The 16253-nt window shown below is 35.0% G+C and overlaps 1 protein-coding gene across 3 annotated transcripts in view; it reads right to left on the bottom strand.

Annotated features, from left to right (window-relative positions):
- Positions 1 to 16253, bottom strand: part of LOC115232333 (target of Myb protein 1) — a 139477-nt gene that overhangs the window by 77517 nt on the left and 45707 nt on the right. For all 3 annotated transcript variants that reach the window (XM_029802162.2, XM_029802163.2, XM_029802164.2), the window contains exon 2: positions 14145 to 14229. In XM_029802162.2, the coding sequence (XP_029658022.1) occupies positions 14145 to 14229 (85 nt within the window). The remainder of the gene's footprint in view (positions 1 to 14144; positions 14230 to 16253) is intronic.

The raw sequence follows: 16253 nt of genomic DNA, 5'->3' as shown, positions 1-16253 counted from the left end.
GTGTCAAAACTGCATTGTTAAAGGTAAGTCAGTCCTAGGGGAATGTCCATGTGTTGTATGTGCAGGATTTACACCTGGGGGAATAAAATTACATGATTATTTTTTGGATACCAACTTCTTACCTCCACATCTATAACATACCTGTGCAGTGTGCAAATTCAAACCTGGATTGTGAAGACATATACCTGACAGAAGCACACAATTATTCCTAAAGATATACTTGGTTCTATATTTGATCTAAACTTTATAAATCATCAGCAAGTCTGAACAGTCATCTCAGAGCAAATAGCCATATGTTATGGAATAACTGGACTGAATTATTGAATGTTAAAATGGCCATCATCTAACAAGATGAAGCAACCACAATGTGGTTACATGTGAGTGCATGTGTTGGTACACATGTACACACATTATGCATGTATTTATGAATGTATGAGGTGTGTACAAAAAGTATCCAACTATTTTTTTCCTGCCAAAACTAATGCCATGTGGGCAAAATCCTTTGGGTAGGAGGTGCTGCCACCCTTCCTGCACATTGGTGAAATTTCTTGAGCCAGTAGGCCATGTCAGTTCCTGGTTGTTACACCTAGAGAACAGGTGTGTAATGTGCACTTGGCAGATTCTTGTTTGCATGCAAAATGACTGAATGCATTGAACAGTCTATAAACCCATGTCTTATCTTCAGTGATGATGGTCTTCATGAAGTCTGGGCTGTGGTTTGCTCAGTCCAGCATGTCCTGAGTGATTTCTATGCGAGGTTGCTTCTGCTGCTCTACTAGCATCTCGAAGAGAAATTTCGCCAACACTCACCGCATGCACAAATCCCCTGTTAAAATGGAATGCACTGATCCTGTGCTTATTTCCACTTTGTGAGCAATTTCTTGGATTGTTACAAAATGGCTTTCAATGACTATTTGCTGAACTTTCTCAATAGGTACCTCATCTTAGTTTGTGGCCTGCCAGCCTGAGCATGTCTTGCTCTACACTGAGGTGTGGCCATGTTTGAAGTGGTTGTACTACTCCTTGATCTGAGTTTTGCCCATGACATCATCACCAAAGACCTGCTGAATAATCTGGGTGGTTTGAGCTTGAGTATCACCAAACTTTTGGCGTGTTCAGTGAAAACATTTGCTGACAGGTGCTTCTTATAGGACCTTCTGCAGGGTGTACTGTATGATTCCGCCCCATGACCCACACAGCAAGAAAGGGCTATGAAGATGGATGGATGGATGAATAGTGGAGGTGGAAAGGCCATTGTCTTCTAAGAACTATACTTTCTCCATACTGTCTTTCATAGGATCACTTCTTGGAACTTACTACTTGGCCATATCTTTCCGATAAAACATTAACTTAAACCAATTTACTTAAGAACATATTAGTATTATTCAGTCATTCAAGTGAAAACTAATATGTTCTTATTTCAATATTACTGTATATAAGCTGGCAAGCTGGCAGAAACGTTAGCACACTGGGCGAAATGCTTAGTGGTATTTTATCTGTCTTTATGTTCTGGCTTTGCCTTTTATCCTTTCGGAGTCAATAAATTGAGTACCAGTTGCATACTAGGGTCAATCTAATCGACTGCCCCACCCCGCTAAAATTTTGGGCTTTGTGCCTAGAGTAGAAAAGAACATTACTGTATATATCATAGTGGTGAGTTGGCAGAATTGTTAGCATGCTGGGCAAAATGCTTAGCAGCATTTCATCCATCCTTATATTCTGAGTTCAAATTCCATTAAGGTTGAACTTTGCCTTTCATCCTTTTGGGGTCAATAAATTAAGTACCAGTTGAGTGCTGGAGTCAATATAATAGACTTACCTCCTTCCCTGAACTTGCTGGCCTTGTGCCAAAATTTGAAACCTATATTACTGTATATATCTTAATTAACTACCTGCTTCACTAGTCTATTCTGTCATTAATAGGGCGAACGTGGCCAAACAATAAATAGAAAAATGATGAGTATTTCACACGAAACGGAATATCATACTGTTGATATCAGCAAAAGTATATTCTCCTCCTCTACATCACTGACCTGCTAATGTCTACTGAACAGAACGCCTCATTAACAAAGAATTTAATTAATCTGAATCAGACCTAACTAGTTTTGATATTTACAAGAAGAAAATATTCTGGACTGCTTGAATGTATAAAAATAAACAAATAAAAATAAACAAATTACGCCAGAAAAACAAAATGTGAAAATAATTCCCGCCAGAAAAAAAAACAGCCCAATTGTAATAAAATTAAATAAACCAAAAACATAAAGCATGAACCATGATTAATATAAAAAAGTTTGATGATTTTAATTTTTCTGGAAAAAGAAAAATCTTTTGAAATACAAAACTATTAAATCCTTTGCCCATAAGATTTGAAAGTATTTCTCTTCATAATTAACTCACCTGGAATATATTCAAAAATGTCTGAAAAGGTAAATTTGCTGTAGTGAATGAAATGTGTTGTAGCATATATCTGCAGGTGATTATAATTAGTGGGGTAACGAGTTTGTAATTATTTTTTTCTTATTTATTCTTTTATCCTTTTCAATCTAGCATACATTCTAGCATTTCATTGCCTTGACAACCTACATTGTCTTCTTAAAGATATTATCGAGATATCTAATAATATAAACTTGACATTCATTTAGAAATCTGGGAACTGTTTAAAAAACAACATGAATAATAATTTGTAAAGCTGAGTTGGAAGATTACCAAAAAATAACTCGCATGCCACAAACTTATAATAATTATGATGATGATGACTAAAAAAAATTGCTCTAAAAAAAAGAGAAAAAGAAATCTTTCATGATCATAATGATGACCATGATCATCATTGTTTTAATGTCTACTTCCCATACTCGTACAATTCAGATGGAATTTGTTGAGGTAGATTTCCTACAGCTGGATGCACTTCCTGATGCTAACCCTCAACTGTATCCAAGTAAAGTAATATGACCAGACATGTTTTTACAAAAGATTGGAAATAAGGGAGACCTCTTGCATGATGGTGGCACTTGTTTACAACTATCATACAAAGTCATGGCAGGGAGATAGTAACAAACATATATATATATATACATACATACATGCACGTATATATGTATATACATATGCATGCACACACACACACACACAACAGGCTTTTTTCTCTGTCTATCAAATTCTCTCATAAGACTTTGGTTAGCCTGGGCCTATAAAAGAAGACACTTGCCCACAGTGCTATGCAGTGGGACTGAACTTGAAACCATGCAGCTGGAAAGCAAACTTCTTAACCACATAACCACACCTGTCTTCAATAAATCTAATTTGGCAGTAGAATCTTGGCTCTGGCCTCTTGGTAACTGTTACAAAAAAACATAAACACATGAAGCCACTCACACTTCATATGCTTTCTAAAGCTATATCATCATGATTAATTTTCCCCCCTTTCATAGCCAGCTGATCCAACTTAGAATTTGTAAAGGATAAAAAAGCATCCTGAAGTCAGCATGTTCCAACATGAAAAAGAGGAAGAAATGCCAAATGAAAGTAATATAAATAAAATTCTAGAGATAGTTTGCAATATAATTTACACTTGCTGTAATGACATACTAAACTTTTGTTGACTCATGCATTGGGACATTGTAAAGGTAATTGAATCTACTTGTTTTGCACCTAAGTTGAGCAAGATACAATGTTGTTCTCTCCACCAGGTCACCACTAAGTCTGAGCTAGAAATATAAACTCTTCACATGAAACATTTCGCAATTAATAGTCATTTCTCAGGCTTCTCTCTCTCTCTTATATTCACCTTGTCCTTTGACCTCTCATCTTTTACTCTTCCTCTCTCTCTTTCCAGATCGGGAAGCTATGTAGTCATCTCTTCAGCATGACACCTACCTGCTCTTGTCCCTCTATCATACTTTCACATCCTTCAATACTAATACTATACCCCACTAAGATCAGGGGACTTGTCTTCTGAGTACTTAGTGACAACACCTCTGCAGGTGCCACAAAAAAAAAAAAAAAACAAATTGCACCCTGTACACTATGTAAAGTGGTTGATATTTCACAGGGTATTCAGCTGAAGAAGCCATACCAAGGCAGATATTAGAGCTCAGCACAACCCTATGATTCATTGGTCCCTGTTGAACTATGGCAACATCAAAAAAGGGACATTAAATGATGATATGTATGTGTGTGTGAGTGCATGCATGTGCGAGAGAGAGTGTACATATGTGTATGTATATATACATATACATATGTATATATGTGTATATTTGCATGTGTATTTTTCTCTGTTCTGCTGTATTTAAACCAATTAAGGTTTCCTGATTGAAGTAACACATAATACTCCTTATGATTTAGGTAAACAGGACTTTTTAACTTATTTGAACTAATTATGTATTGCAATTAAGTAAGTATGGAATTAATGTTTATCCTAATGAAAACAGTTGGTGAGCGTGATCAAAGTATGAACTATAAATTTATGCTTTTCTGATTTTCGCCTATGTATGTACAGCATAATGCAAGAGCTGAGAAATATATTAAATACACATTTTATATAGTAAAAAACATTATCATGTTTACTTGACAAGAGCATTTGTTGTCAATAGCTATTTCAAATATCTACCCATCAGTAGGACTAACCTTTTGTCTATTGATTAAAGGTCAAAAGAACATATACTATCCCTGGTAAAGTTCTCCATGGCTCCACCCTATCTATTTATTATTGAATGAGTTGCATATTGTCATTAACAGATAAACTATGAGAGACAAATTGGCAGAGTCATTTGAGCAGTGTTCCTCAACCGGGGTTCCGCGAGAAAGAGTAAGATAAGATAATGCTAATTTCATGATTGTAATATTACTATATATGCACAATAAATTATTAGTTATTGTAAACCTATATGTTATCAAAAAATATATAACAACCACTGAGGATATATTTAGTGATACCTGTAATTTATGGAAACCCTGTGTATATATATATATATATATATATATATATATCAAGAAGTGAAGCAAGTATGATCCGCTGGATGTGTAATGTCAGTGTGTATAGACGACAGTGTAAGCACCCTGAGAGAAAAGTTGGACATAAGAGACATCAAATGTGGTGTGCAAGAGAAACGACTGTGCTGGTATGGTCAAGTGTTATGTAAGGATGAAGACAGCTGTGTGAGGAGGTGCCACTCCCTGACTGTGGAAGGAACTTGTGGAAGAGGTAGACCCAGGAAGACATGGGATGAGAAGGTGAAGCATGACCTTCGAACATTGGGCCTCACGGAGGCAATGACAAGAGACCAAGACTTTTGGAAATATGTTGCGGTTGAGAAGACCCGGCAACTAAAGTGAGATTGCAGCCATGGCCAATGCCAGTGTTGCACGCCTGGCCCATTTAAGAGTACCCTTGATGTGATATGATATGCTTGAGAAGACCTGTCGAGTCAAGTAAAACCAAAATCGCAGTTGTGGCCATTGCCCCCTGACTGGCCTTCGTTCTAGTGGCATGTAAAAGGCATCATCTGAATGTGATCAATGCCAGTGTCCTCTGACTGGCTCTTGTGCCGATGGCATGAAAAAGCACTACCTGAATGTGGCCAATGCCAGTACCCCCTGCCTGGCTCCTGTGCTGGTGGCACGTAAAAAGTACTATCTGAACGTGATTGATGCCAGACCCACCTGACTGGCTTCTGTCTTATATATATACATATATATATATATACACACATACATATAGAGCAACAACTTTAGCCATCTTTTAGGGCTAAGGACTTTTAAAGCTGAGAAGCTGAAAATCTCAGGAGCTATAGGTATAGGTAAATCCATCTCCTACTATTAATTAATACTACTACCTTAACTGCCACTGTGAAGTTCCTGAAGTAAATCCAATGAGAGTATACCACAACTATGGATGACAACAGGTAGACTAAACTGTGTCAGTGCTCTACTCAACATTTAAGCACACTAATCTAATACATATTTGTCTAAATTTTCTATTATTATTATTATTATTATTATTACTATTATATATATATGTATATATATATGTGATATTTACCATGTGAACTATGAGGAAAAAAATATGAGAAAGATATGGTATACAATTTGGGGGAGGGGGAAGGGGTTCCTTGAGACATGTAATATATTTTAAGGGTTATACAAGAGTAAAAAAGGTTGAGAAATACTGCATTAAAGCATTGGATAGAATGCCTCACATTATTTTTGATATCCAGTGCTTTGAGTTCAAATCCCAATGAAGTCAACTTTGCCTTTCATCTTTTCATTATCATCATCATGTAACATCCACTTTTTCATGCTTGCATGGGTTGGATGGAATTTGTTGAAGCAGATTTTCTATAACCAGGTGCCCTCCTTGCTGTCAAACCTCACCTATTTCTAAGCAAAGTAATTCAACAGGGCTCATTATTCACAATTTTAATAGAGTAACTGAGTCCCTTAATTTATAGTGTTAGTGACTTTGAGGAAGTCACGGACGACACCATATGAATCTGATTCTTTTACCCATCCACCTTTGTTAAATATTTAACCTTCTACCTAAGTAAGAAAATATTTTTTCCTATCACTGTTGCAGAAGAGTTTAATTTTCAAATGATTTTTAGAAAATAGAAAAAGTAGAGAAGAAAAGCATAAATAAATGATTTGGAACATTGGATTTGGAAGGAAAGAAATCTGATTTTCTATCTGATCACAGAACCTCTTGAGAGATGGATAATTTATGATTTTTTTCAACTAGATATAAATCTTCTTTATGGCTGTACACTTAAGACTTTGCTTTGCAGCAATATAGTTCCTGAGTTCAATCTGACTGTATAGCACTTGAGCAATTGTCTTTTGCCATAGTCTTGTGTTGACCAATGTTTTGTAAATTGCAATATGGTAAATGGAAACTATGTGAATGTCTGTTGGTAGTGGCCATGGACAAGGCACCATTATAAGCTCCTAGGCAAATCAATACACTGAGCCCGATGGTATTTATTTTAAGACAAGTTACAGCATACATAGATCAGAATTAGTCCCCCAGACCCTTGAAACCCGAGGCAAATCACTGCACTGGGTCCTATAGTATCTATTTATTGACAACAAGCCACAGCGTACATAGATCAGAATTGGGCCCCTAGACCTGTAAAGTCCCTAGGCAACAATCCAGTGTGCCCATGCAGTACTGGCCAGGGACATAATACAATACCAGTGATAGGATAAATTGCTAAACTCTTAGCTAGTTGTCCAGTACCTTGTTCAATGACCTTGTGCTCTGGATTATTCAACCAAAATAATCAGATACAGGTTTGTTATTATTTATCATATTTTGCCAGTACTGCTGTTCAAGGCCAACCATTTTCAGTTAACAGGGTTAACAAACTAATTTCAATCCTTCACTGAAAGCTTATTAGTGAGATGAAAATACAAAATAACTTAGTATAGCTACTCTGTTAATCTGTTCACTACTAAGGTGAACAAAAAAGTAAACAACAAAAAACAAAACAAACATCTTTCATCTAGCAGTGTGGCAGTTATATTTTTATGGTATATATATGATGTAATCTAAGTATAACTTAACTAAAAGCCTAATAAAATGAGAATGAACGTAGTTGTTTTTTGTGCTTTATTTTTCAATCTTGTTCTTGCATATAAACATACTCGAATGTAAAAAAAATACATCAAAATAATTGCAGCATATCACTTAGTCCACTAAGTACAAATTAATCCAAGCTTAAAAGATTTATTATGATAAGATACCAGCTGAATTAATCTAGGCTGTTACTTCATGAAGTAGAAAATAAATACATACAAAAATAGTAAAGAAGGGAAAAGAAAACTTTTTGCTGAAAGAAAATGATGCTAGTTTAAAATTTTTTCTGTCTAAAGTATTATCACTAAACATTCCAAGTAGAAACATTTAATGAAACAATTATGTTGATAATTATGTGTGATGTATGTGCATGTGTGCACAAATTTAAGAAAAAAATAAGAGTGTTGTAGTTTGCTTGAAGCATTGTAATATTGAAGAATGTAAAAAAAGAGAAAATAGACAGCTTCTAACAATGCAGAAAGTTTAATAAAATCTTTGTATTGTGTGCTCAAAGTCCCATCTTCAGAAGAAAAGAAAAGTTCAGTTATGTAGGTCCAGTTAATCCATTCAAACTCTCTAGTGTTTATGAAAGATGGGCCTTGGAGCCCAAAATATAAAAATTTTATTAAACTTTCTGCATTGTTGGAAGCTGTCTTTTTACAGTCTTAGAAAGAAAAAAAAACTTATTTGTAGAATAGTCAGCATATTTGTAATGTTTATAGAAGAGGTGAGTTCAAGTCTCACAGGCAGTTTTCAAGATTTTTCCATCCAAATATTTTACATGGTACTATTTATATTTTTATTCACTTTGGAATAAAAAGCAATACATTTTTCCAAAAGTATTTATCTAATTTTCTCATGTGATATGAACAATACTATGTCACAAATATCTGCTGGAATTTCTGGAACAAGGAGAATATAGATAAATATGCATCTACTGCTCTCTCTCTCTCTCTCTCTCTCTCTCTCTCTCTCTCTATATATATATATATATATATATAATATATATATATATATATATATATTATATATATATGTTATATAAGGAAGGGCAGAAACTTAATATCTGCATTGCATGAAATAGCTTGACTAATGAATGAAGGAAGAAGCTCTATGGTTTTTGAAGAAGAATAAATTGAATATAGTTCGACAAAGAATGTTAACTTACAACAAAAACTGGACACAAACTTGGGCATTAAAAACATTAAGTAGCATGGTCATATAATATGAATGAATGACGAGATACGAAAAAAAAGAGCAGATAGCTGATGGAAGATACTTATAACAAGTATAGAGAAGGCAAAAGTCATGGGACTTGAAAATGCTGGTGTCACAAAGAATAAACAAAATTCAAATCTATGTCAAATTTTTGTTATCTAAATGAGACTTTTGGGCTTATAAATTAATGTCACTTTGTGATATTTTTCATGGTAAATCCTTCAAAACTAAATCCTTCAAGCTGCATAAGGAAAGAATGCTGTTGCAAGGGCTAATGAAGTTAATTTTTTTTAAAGATGTGTCTATGACAGCTGTATGACACTCATGATGATGACAATCTATTATATTAATGTACTAATGACGAATTCCTGTGATGTAAAAAATGTGTCATGTGGAAGGAGAATGGTAAAAGTGTATGTGTGCATGATAGAGGGAGATTCAAATGCACACCATTGGCACAAGCACACAAACAGATGATAATCAGCTGTATGTGTGAGTGGGAGGTATGCATGCATGCCATCAGCATTCAGATGGGTGAATTGTGTGTGTGTGTGGGGGGGGGTTTATCATATGATGAACAATGAAGCTAAAGAGGGAAAAAAATGAGAAATGCTAATCAAGAAAGAAGGCAAAATATGAACAATGAACGATAGACAAGAATACTTTGCACAAGCCTGAACAAGAAAACAAGCAAGAAGAGAAAGTATAACTGAAGAGAAAAGACAAGATTTCCTAGAAATTAATCAAAGGATTATGAAAGAAATGACAGGATATTATTTGAGTGGGGAGGTGCTTATGGCTGATTCTATACCATGAAATGGGCTGTGGAAGTTCTACAGATACTGTTAGTTATGATAATAGTAACAACCAATTATAACAACCTCATTTCAAATCATCTTAGGCTTCTGTTTTGGTAATCATTTATGTTGTCAGTTGATGTGTAGCTGCTATATTATCTCACAACAATCTTCCAGTATTTAACTTCATACAAAATTATATAAGATGCATACACACACACATAAATACAACTCGGTCGATTTTATAGAAAAAGGTTTAAAGGCCAGATTTCATGGATCTCTTAATCCATGATTCATGAGTTTATTAATTACAGTAGATATTTTGTTTAGTCTACTGGCAAAGACAATTTTATGTTTCACTTTATTTAAACTAAAAGAAATGGGAACCACATCACCAAAGGGAAGTTGCAGGTAATAAGATCCAATCAAATGGAGTTTAATACTACAAATTCCACAGCCTAAAGTCCTTTGTGATTTAGTGCGCTTTGCAACCACAGGGTCTCGAGTTCAATCCCACTCTCTAACATCTTGGGCAAATGTCATTTTCCAAAGCCTTGAATCAGCTTATACTTTGTGAATGAAATTTGGCAGATGAAATTTATATATATAAGCCTATCAGTTAGGCTGTACCTGTAATTGAAAAGGTACAGCCTTGTCACACACTGAGTCATACTGGTTCTACTTGAGAATTACAGTAAGGGAACATATATCTGTAGAAAGCTCAGTTGCTTACACTTTAATTTAGGAGCAGGTAATTCAACTGAATTCTCATCATTGAACAGAAGTCCACAACCACAAATGTGTTTCAAAATTAAGTCTTGTACATAACATTTTGTAAATGCAATTCATACACAGTTTTCCCTCAGTGAAGTAAATAGACTAATATATCACAATTATTTTAGCACAAATACTACAACTACTGATCCTACTATTATTACCAGGTTTATTTTTATTCTTGATTTTCTTTCAAAAAGGCTGATTTTATCAAAAGAGATCTTATGTGAATGAATAGTGAATAACTTGTTACATTAAGGTAAATAAATTAAGATTATATAAATAAAAGGACATAACTACATAGCCTTATCTATGGCCCATTTAACTTCATTAACTGAACTATGAACAGGTAATACTTGAATTGCTTATCTAGTACATCTTTAACCCTTTTGATACCAACCTGATTGAAATCGTCTCTAGCTCTGTATCACAAATGTCTTATTTCCAAAATTTCTGAATTAAAATCTTCCACAAAACCTTAGTCACAATTTATGTTTCTAACACTAGCTGAATGATAACTAAGTTATTTTACTAGATTCTTTGTTATATTTAAAATTAATTGAAAGAAACACAGAACATCTCAACAGAAATATGGTAACAAAATGGTTAAACTATATCTAGTCTGATTATCATAGTAGTACAGTATATTTTTATCTCTTTCATTCCTATTTATACCTCATACTGCTGTGTCCTGGTACTTAATCGCACAGTCTAAGTGAACTATTTGCGACAACAGTTACTCTGAAATAGTTTAACTGTTACAGAGAATGTCTTGTATTTTGTATTGTAGTGATGCAACACATGTGTTTGCAGAATATTGGAAATGAATCACATTCATTTACAACAATCACATGATATCAAGATAAGGACATGGACACACACACACAATGGGTTTCTTTCAGTTTCTGTTTACCAAATCCATTCATAAGGCTCTGGTTAGTCTAGGGCTATAGTGTAAGATATTTGTCTAAGGTGATGTACAGTGAGACTAAACCCAAAACTACTCCTTAACCACACAACCAAACTCAGAGTAGTGACAGGTCATGTAACATTATCCTTAAGCTCTACTTAGGCTACACATGTAGAATTAACATGATGCAGGTTCATTGGTTCAATGAAAGGAAAGGTGTCATGACAAAGAATATAGATAAAATAGATGATGATGATGAAAACCTACACTGCATGAACTGAAATGGAAGACATCTGTAGGTGTTAGTCAGAGCATGGTATATGATTTTGAACAGGAAGTATCATGGGAAAATACTAAAATAGGATGAGCCAATGAAGGAGCTTCTATTTTGTTGCTCAAACTATTAGAAATCTCTTACAAATCACTTCCTGATCACCTTAAAAAAGAATGAGAACATAAGATGATGCAATTCTACATATATCATGTTTCACCCTTTTCTGACACTTTTGATTAGAGGTGTGCTCAATTAGGGCTGGTCTGGGGCTGAACAACAACTAAAACATTAAGGAAGCTACAAGAGGGAGGGGAAACAATTGGGTTCTCAAGCCATAAAGTGATGGGCCGGCCCATAAGAAACCATAGCAAAATTACTATAAAACTAAATTAGTTTAGATAAGATAGAGATTAAATTTATATTAAGATATGTGCCACAACAAAAAAATAAAATCCCAGCTAAATTTTATCTGACTCAACCAATGTTGACATCACATTTTATTTCCCAGTGTTAATAAACTAAATTATTGAAATAATACATGTGTTAAAATTTATATATTTGGTATGTTTAATTTAATGTTTGATTAGATTTGTTTACAAGATTCATTCATCAATTAAATCAATCATTACCTTCTCCTTATCTCTCTCCATAACATTCACCAGATACCTGATGTCCCTCAATTTTCATAATAGTTTTCCATTCTTGCATACTTGTAGTTATTGATGTCTACAGTTGGTTGGTGACCTGTTGTGTAGCTGCCTCAATTTTATTGATTGCAGTTGGATCTTGGTTAAATTCCACTAATTCAACAGGAATGGCCATTAACCCTTTAGCATTCTGACAAATGTAATGCCTATTTATTCTCATTGTTTTGAATTAATCAAGCATTATATTGTTGCTTTGAGATTTTGCTGAGATAACTGCTAATTTTTTTTAGAATGAAATTGTAGGGTAGGTGTGAGAAACCAGATCTGGCCATTTTAAACAAAAACAGGTAGAATATTTTGGCTGGATATGGCTGGTTTAAATACTAAAGAGTTAAAATTTTTGGCTAAGGAATCATTTGAGCAGTTTGGGCATAACTGTTTTTACTAGCCAACAGAATATTGGCAAAAACTGTCTTTGATTCACTGTTTTTTATTCAGTTTATTTGAAGCAGCCTTTATTTCCAAGGTATTCCCATATGCCACCCAGGAGATGCACGTCTTCAATGATCTGATAACAGATTAGGGCCTACTAAACAACCATAACAACATAATGAAAATAAAAGCAAAGAAATTATGTGAGGAGATGTGGAGATATATTAACCTAAAGATCGCAGCTGTGAAGTGGATAATTATGTATATATTGGGTCATCCCATAAATAATGCAGTTTTTTGCAATTGCATGAACTAAAAGTTGGAGGGGGATGGGATAAACTACGTGCATCAACTTGGTATAAAAGCAGGTTGTAATTTTACCTTGTACTTATTCTTACTGCAAGTTTTGAAGAGTGCAGTTCGATTTAAACAGTTATTTTTTCAAAGTTATAATGGAAGTGACAAGGAGCATATTTGGCATATTTTGCAGCAATGCAATGGAAAGTGCGAGGAATATCAACGTAGTATATGGGGACTGGACAATTAGTGTAAGCCAGTGTCAACAATGGTTCCAGAAATTTCGAGCCGGAAAGTACAGCCTAGAAGATGAGCCTTGTCCTGGAAGGTCTGTAGAGCTTGACGTCCTGCAAACCCTGTTGGAACAAAATCCCATCGTAACTGTTGAGGAACTAACACAGAAGCTTGGATTTGATCATTTAACCATTTATTGACACCTGCATGCTCTGGGAAAAGTCAGTAAATTGGGTCAATGGGTTCCTCACAAACTTTCTGAGTCTAATCACATGCAGAGAGTGAAAGTGTGCTCTTCTTTGCGGTCACATCTCATGAATGAACATTTTGGGACCAAATAGTGACTGGTGACAAGAAATAGGTTCTCTATAAAAAGGTCAAGTGCCAAAGACAGTGGGTAGGGAAAGAAAAAAGCACTGGCACCCCAGGCTAAAGAAGGTTTTCACCAATGTCAGTTATTGTTATCTGTTTGGTGGGATATGAAAGGTTTAGTCCACTTTGAATTTTTCAACCCAAACGATAACAAAGGAAATCTACTGCAAGTAGCTTGAGCAACTTCAGTCAGCAATAGAAGAAAAACGACCATCTTTGGTTTCAAGACGAAAGGTGTTCTGCCATTAGGACTATGCTCGGCCACATACAACGAGGATGACATTCCAAAGGCTGGAGCAGTTCGAATGGGAAATGATGCCCCACCCACTATATTTGCCGGACACTGCCCCATCTGATTATCATTTATTCTGCAGTCTTCAAAATCATTTGGACAGAAAAAAATATGAATTCTCTAGACTAGGTCAGAACAGTACTGGAGGAATATTTTTTTTGTCATGGACAAGTGAATTTTGGAAGAGGGGCCTTGCAAGTCTACCAGCTAAATGGAAGAGCATTGTAGAAAATGAAGGAGAGTATATTTTAGATTATAAAAGAAGTATATAAATACCGCATTGTTTATGGGATGACCCAATATAATATGAAATAGTCTACTAACCCCTCATCTGTTTCATTGATGATATCACAGGCGTCCAGGAATAGAGTCCAGTTTTCGGATGCCTGGGAGCCATCACTAGCTTTTTCTGTAATAAAAGAAAAACATGGATTATTTTACTAATTTGTTACACTGTGATTAGTTATAATTAATAAAGCCTATAAACACACTTATTGGTTGTTGTTTGTCTATATTTCATTTGAGCATGTTTATAAGCTTTATTAGTTATGAATTTTACTAAACATAACAAAATTAGTTCCAACAAAATTCAAAATTATTGCAGATTATGAAGAATTTGCTGAAATTTAATTAAGCAGTAATAAAAGTCATTAAAATCAGAATGAAGTATTAGTTTACCACCATACATACTTACATATAAGCTGATATAAAATGTAATCTACATTTACACAAGACTGTAACCTTAAATAAAAAATCTTTAGATCAAGGTTTCTACCCAAAATGATATCGAAACAGTTTTATGTGTTTTTCTTTCCTGCATTACATTTCTCTTAGCTGTTGCTCTTCATATCTTTTATCTTTTACTTTTTCTAATTATTGGACTGTGGCTCTATGGAGGCAACACCTTGAAGGATTTAGTCAAAAAATGGACCTCAGTACTTATTTTTTAAATCTGGTACTTATTCTATTAGTCTTTTATTGCTGAACTGCTAAGTTACAGGGAAGGGGGTGGTAATAAACACAAACAAAGCAACACCAGTTGTCAAGCAAGCAGTGGTGGGGACAAACTCAATCAGAAAACCACACACACAGATGACGGCAATGGTCTTCCACAGTTTCCATCAACCAAATTCACTTACAAAGACATCAGTTGATACAGGCCCACAGTAGAAAACACTTGCCCAAGATATCACGCAGTAGGATTGAATCCAAAACCATTTGGGTGCAAAGTAAGCTTCTTAACCACACAGCCATACCTGCACTAACATCTTGAAAGCTGTTAATCACATTATAAAGAATAATCTACTAGTAAGACTTACTCAAGCTTTCTAATACATCATCATCATCATCATCGTCGTTTAACGTCCGTTCTCCATGCTAGCATGGGTTGGACGGTTCGACCGGGGTTCTGGGAAGCCAGAAGGCTGCACCAGGCTCCAGTCTAATTTGGCAATGTTTCTACAGCTGGATGCCCTTCCTAACGCCAACCACTCCGTGAGTGTAGTGGGTGGTCTAACAGTTTTGTTATTTGAGTGCCTAAAATGCTCCACCTTCTAGATTTTTAATCCGTATCTTTAGAAAGTTAATTCAAAGCCATAACAGTAATTATTTACCTTCTAATTAATATCCCAATCAGTAAATCCTGTCACATGCCATTTATGTGCACTTTTTTAATCAGTAGAAATTCAATGACCACCTTATGAGGCAAGACAAATTTAAAAGCAAAAAAAAAAATTGCAGTTACTTTCTTCATTCTGTAAAATGATTTTTCTTTTTCTTTTTGTAAACATAACATAAGCACAGGCATGGCTGCATGGTAAGAAGATTACTTCCCAACCACATGGTTCTGGGTTCAGTCCCACTGTGTGACACTTTGGGCAAGTGTCTTCTGTTATAGCCCCAGGCTTACCAAGACTTTGTGAGTGGATTTGGTAGACAGAAACTGAAAGAACCCCGTCATACACACACACACACATATATATATATATATATATATATATATATATATATATATATATATATATGTATAAATATGTACATCTATGTGTATGTGTCTTTGTGTCTGTGATTGTCTCTCCCTCATCACCACTTGACAACCAGTGTTTATGTCCCTGTAACTTAGTGGTTCAGCAAAAGACTCCGACAGAATAAGTACTAGGCTTAAGAGATAAGTTCTGAGGCTGATTCGCTTGACTAAAACCCTTCAAGGTAATGCTCCAGCATGGTCACAGCCAAATGACTGAAACGAGTATAAGAAAAAAAAAATGAAAATCACATCCACCTTTCTTTCTAATATCTACTGTTAAATATTTTCCCAAAGCTTCCATGAGGTGGGGAGCCGGCAGAATCATTAACCAGTTGAACAAAATGCTTAGCGGCACTTCTTCCTAGTTTTTATGTGCCGAGTTCATCTCTTCAGGGTAAATAAAATAA

This window comes from Octopus sinensis, linkage group LG2, assembly GCF_006345805.1.
Source record: "Octopus sinensis linkage group LG2, ASM634580v1, whole genome shotgun sequence".
NCBI classification, from domain to species: Eukaryota; Metazoa; Mollusca; class Cephalopoda; order Octopoda; family Octopodidae; genus Octopus; species Octopus sinensis.
The sequence above is the reverse complement of the archived record's forward strand: the minus strand, read 5'-3'. Positions and strand labels throughout refer to the sequence as shown.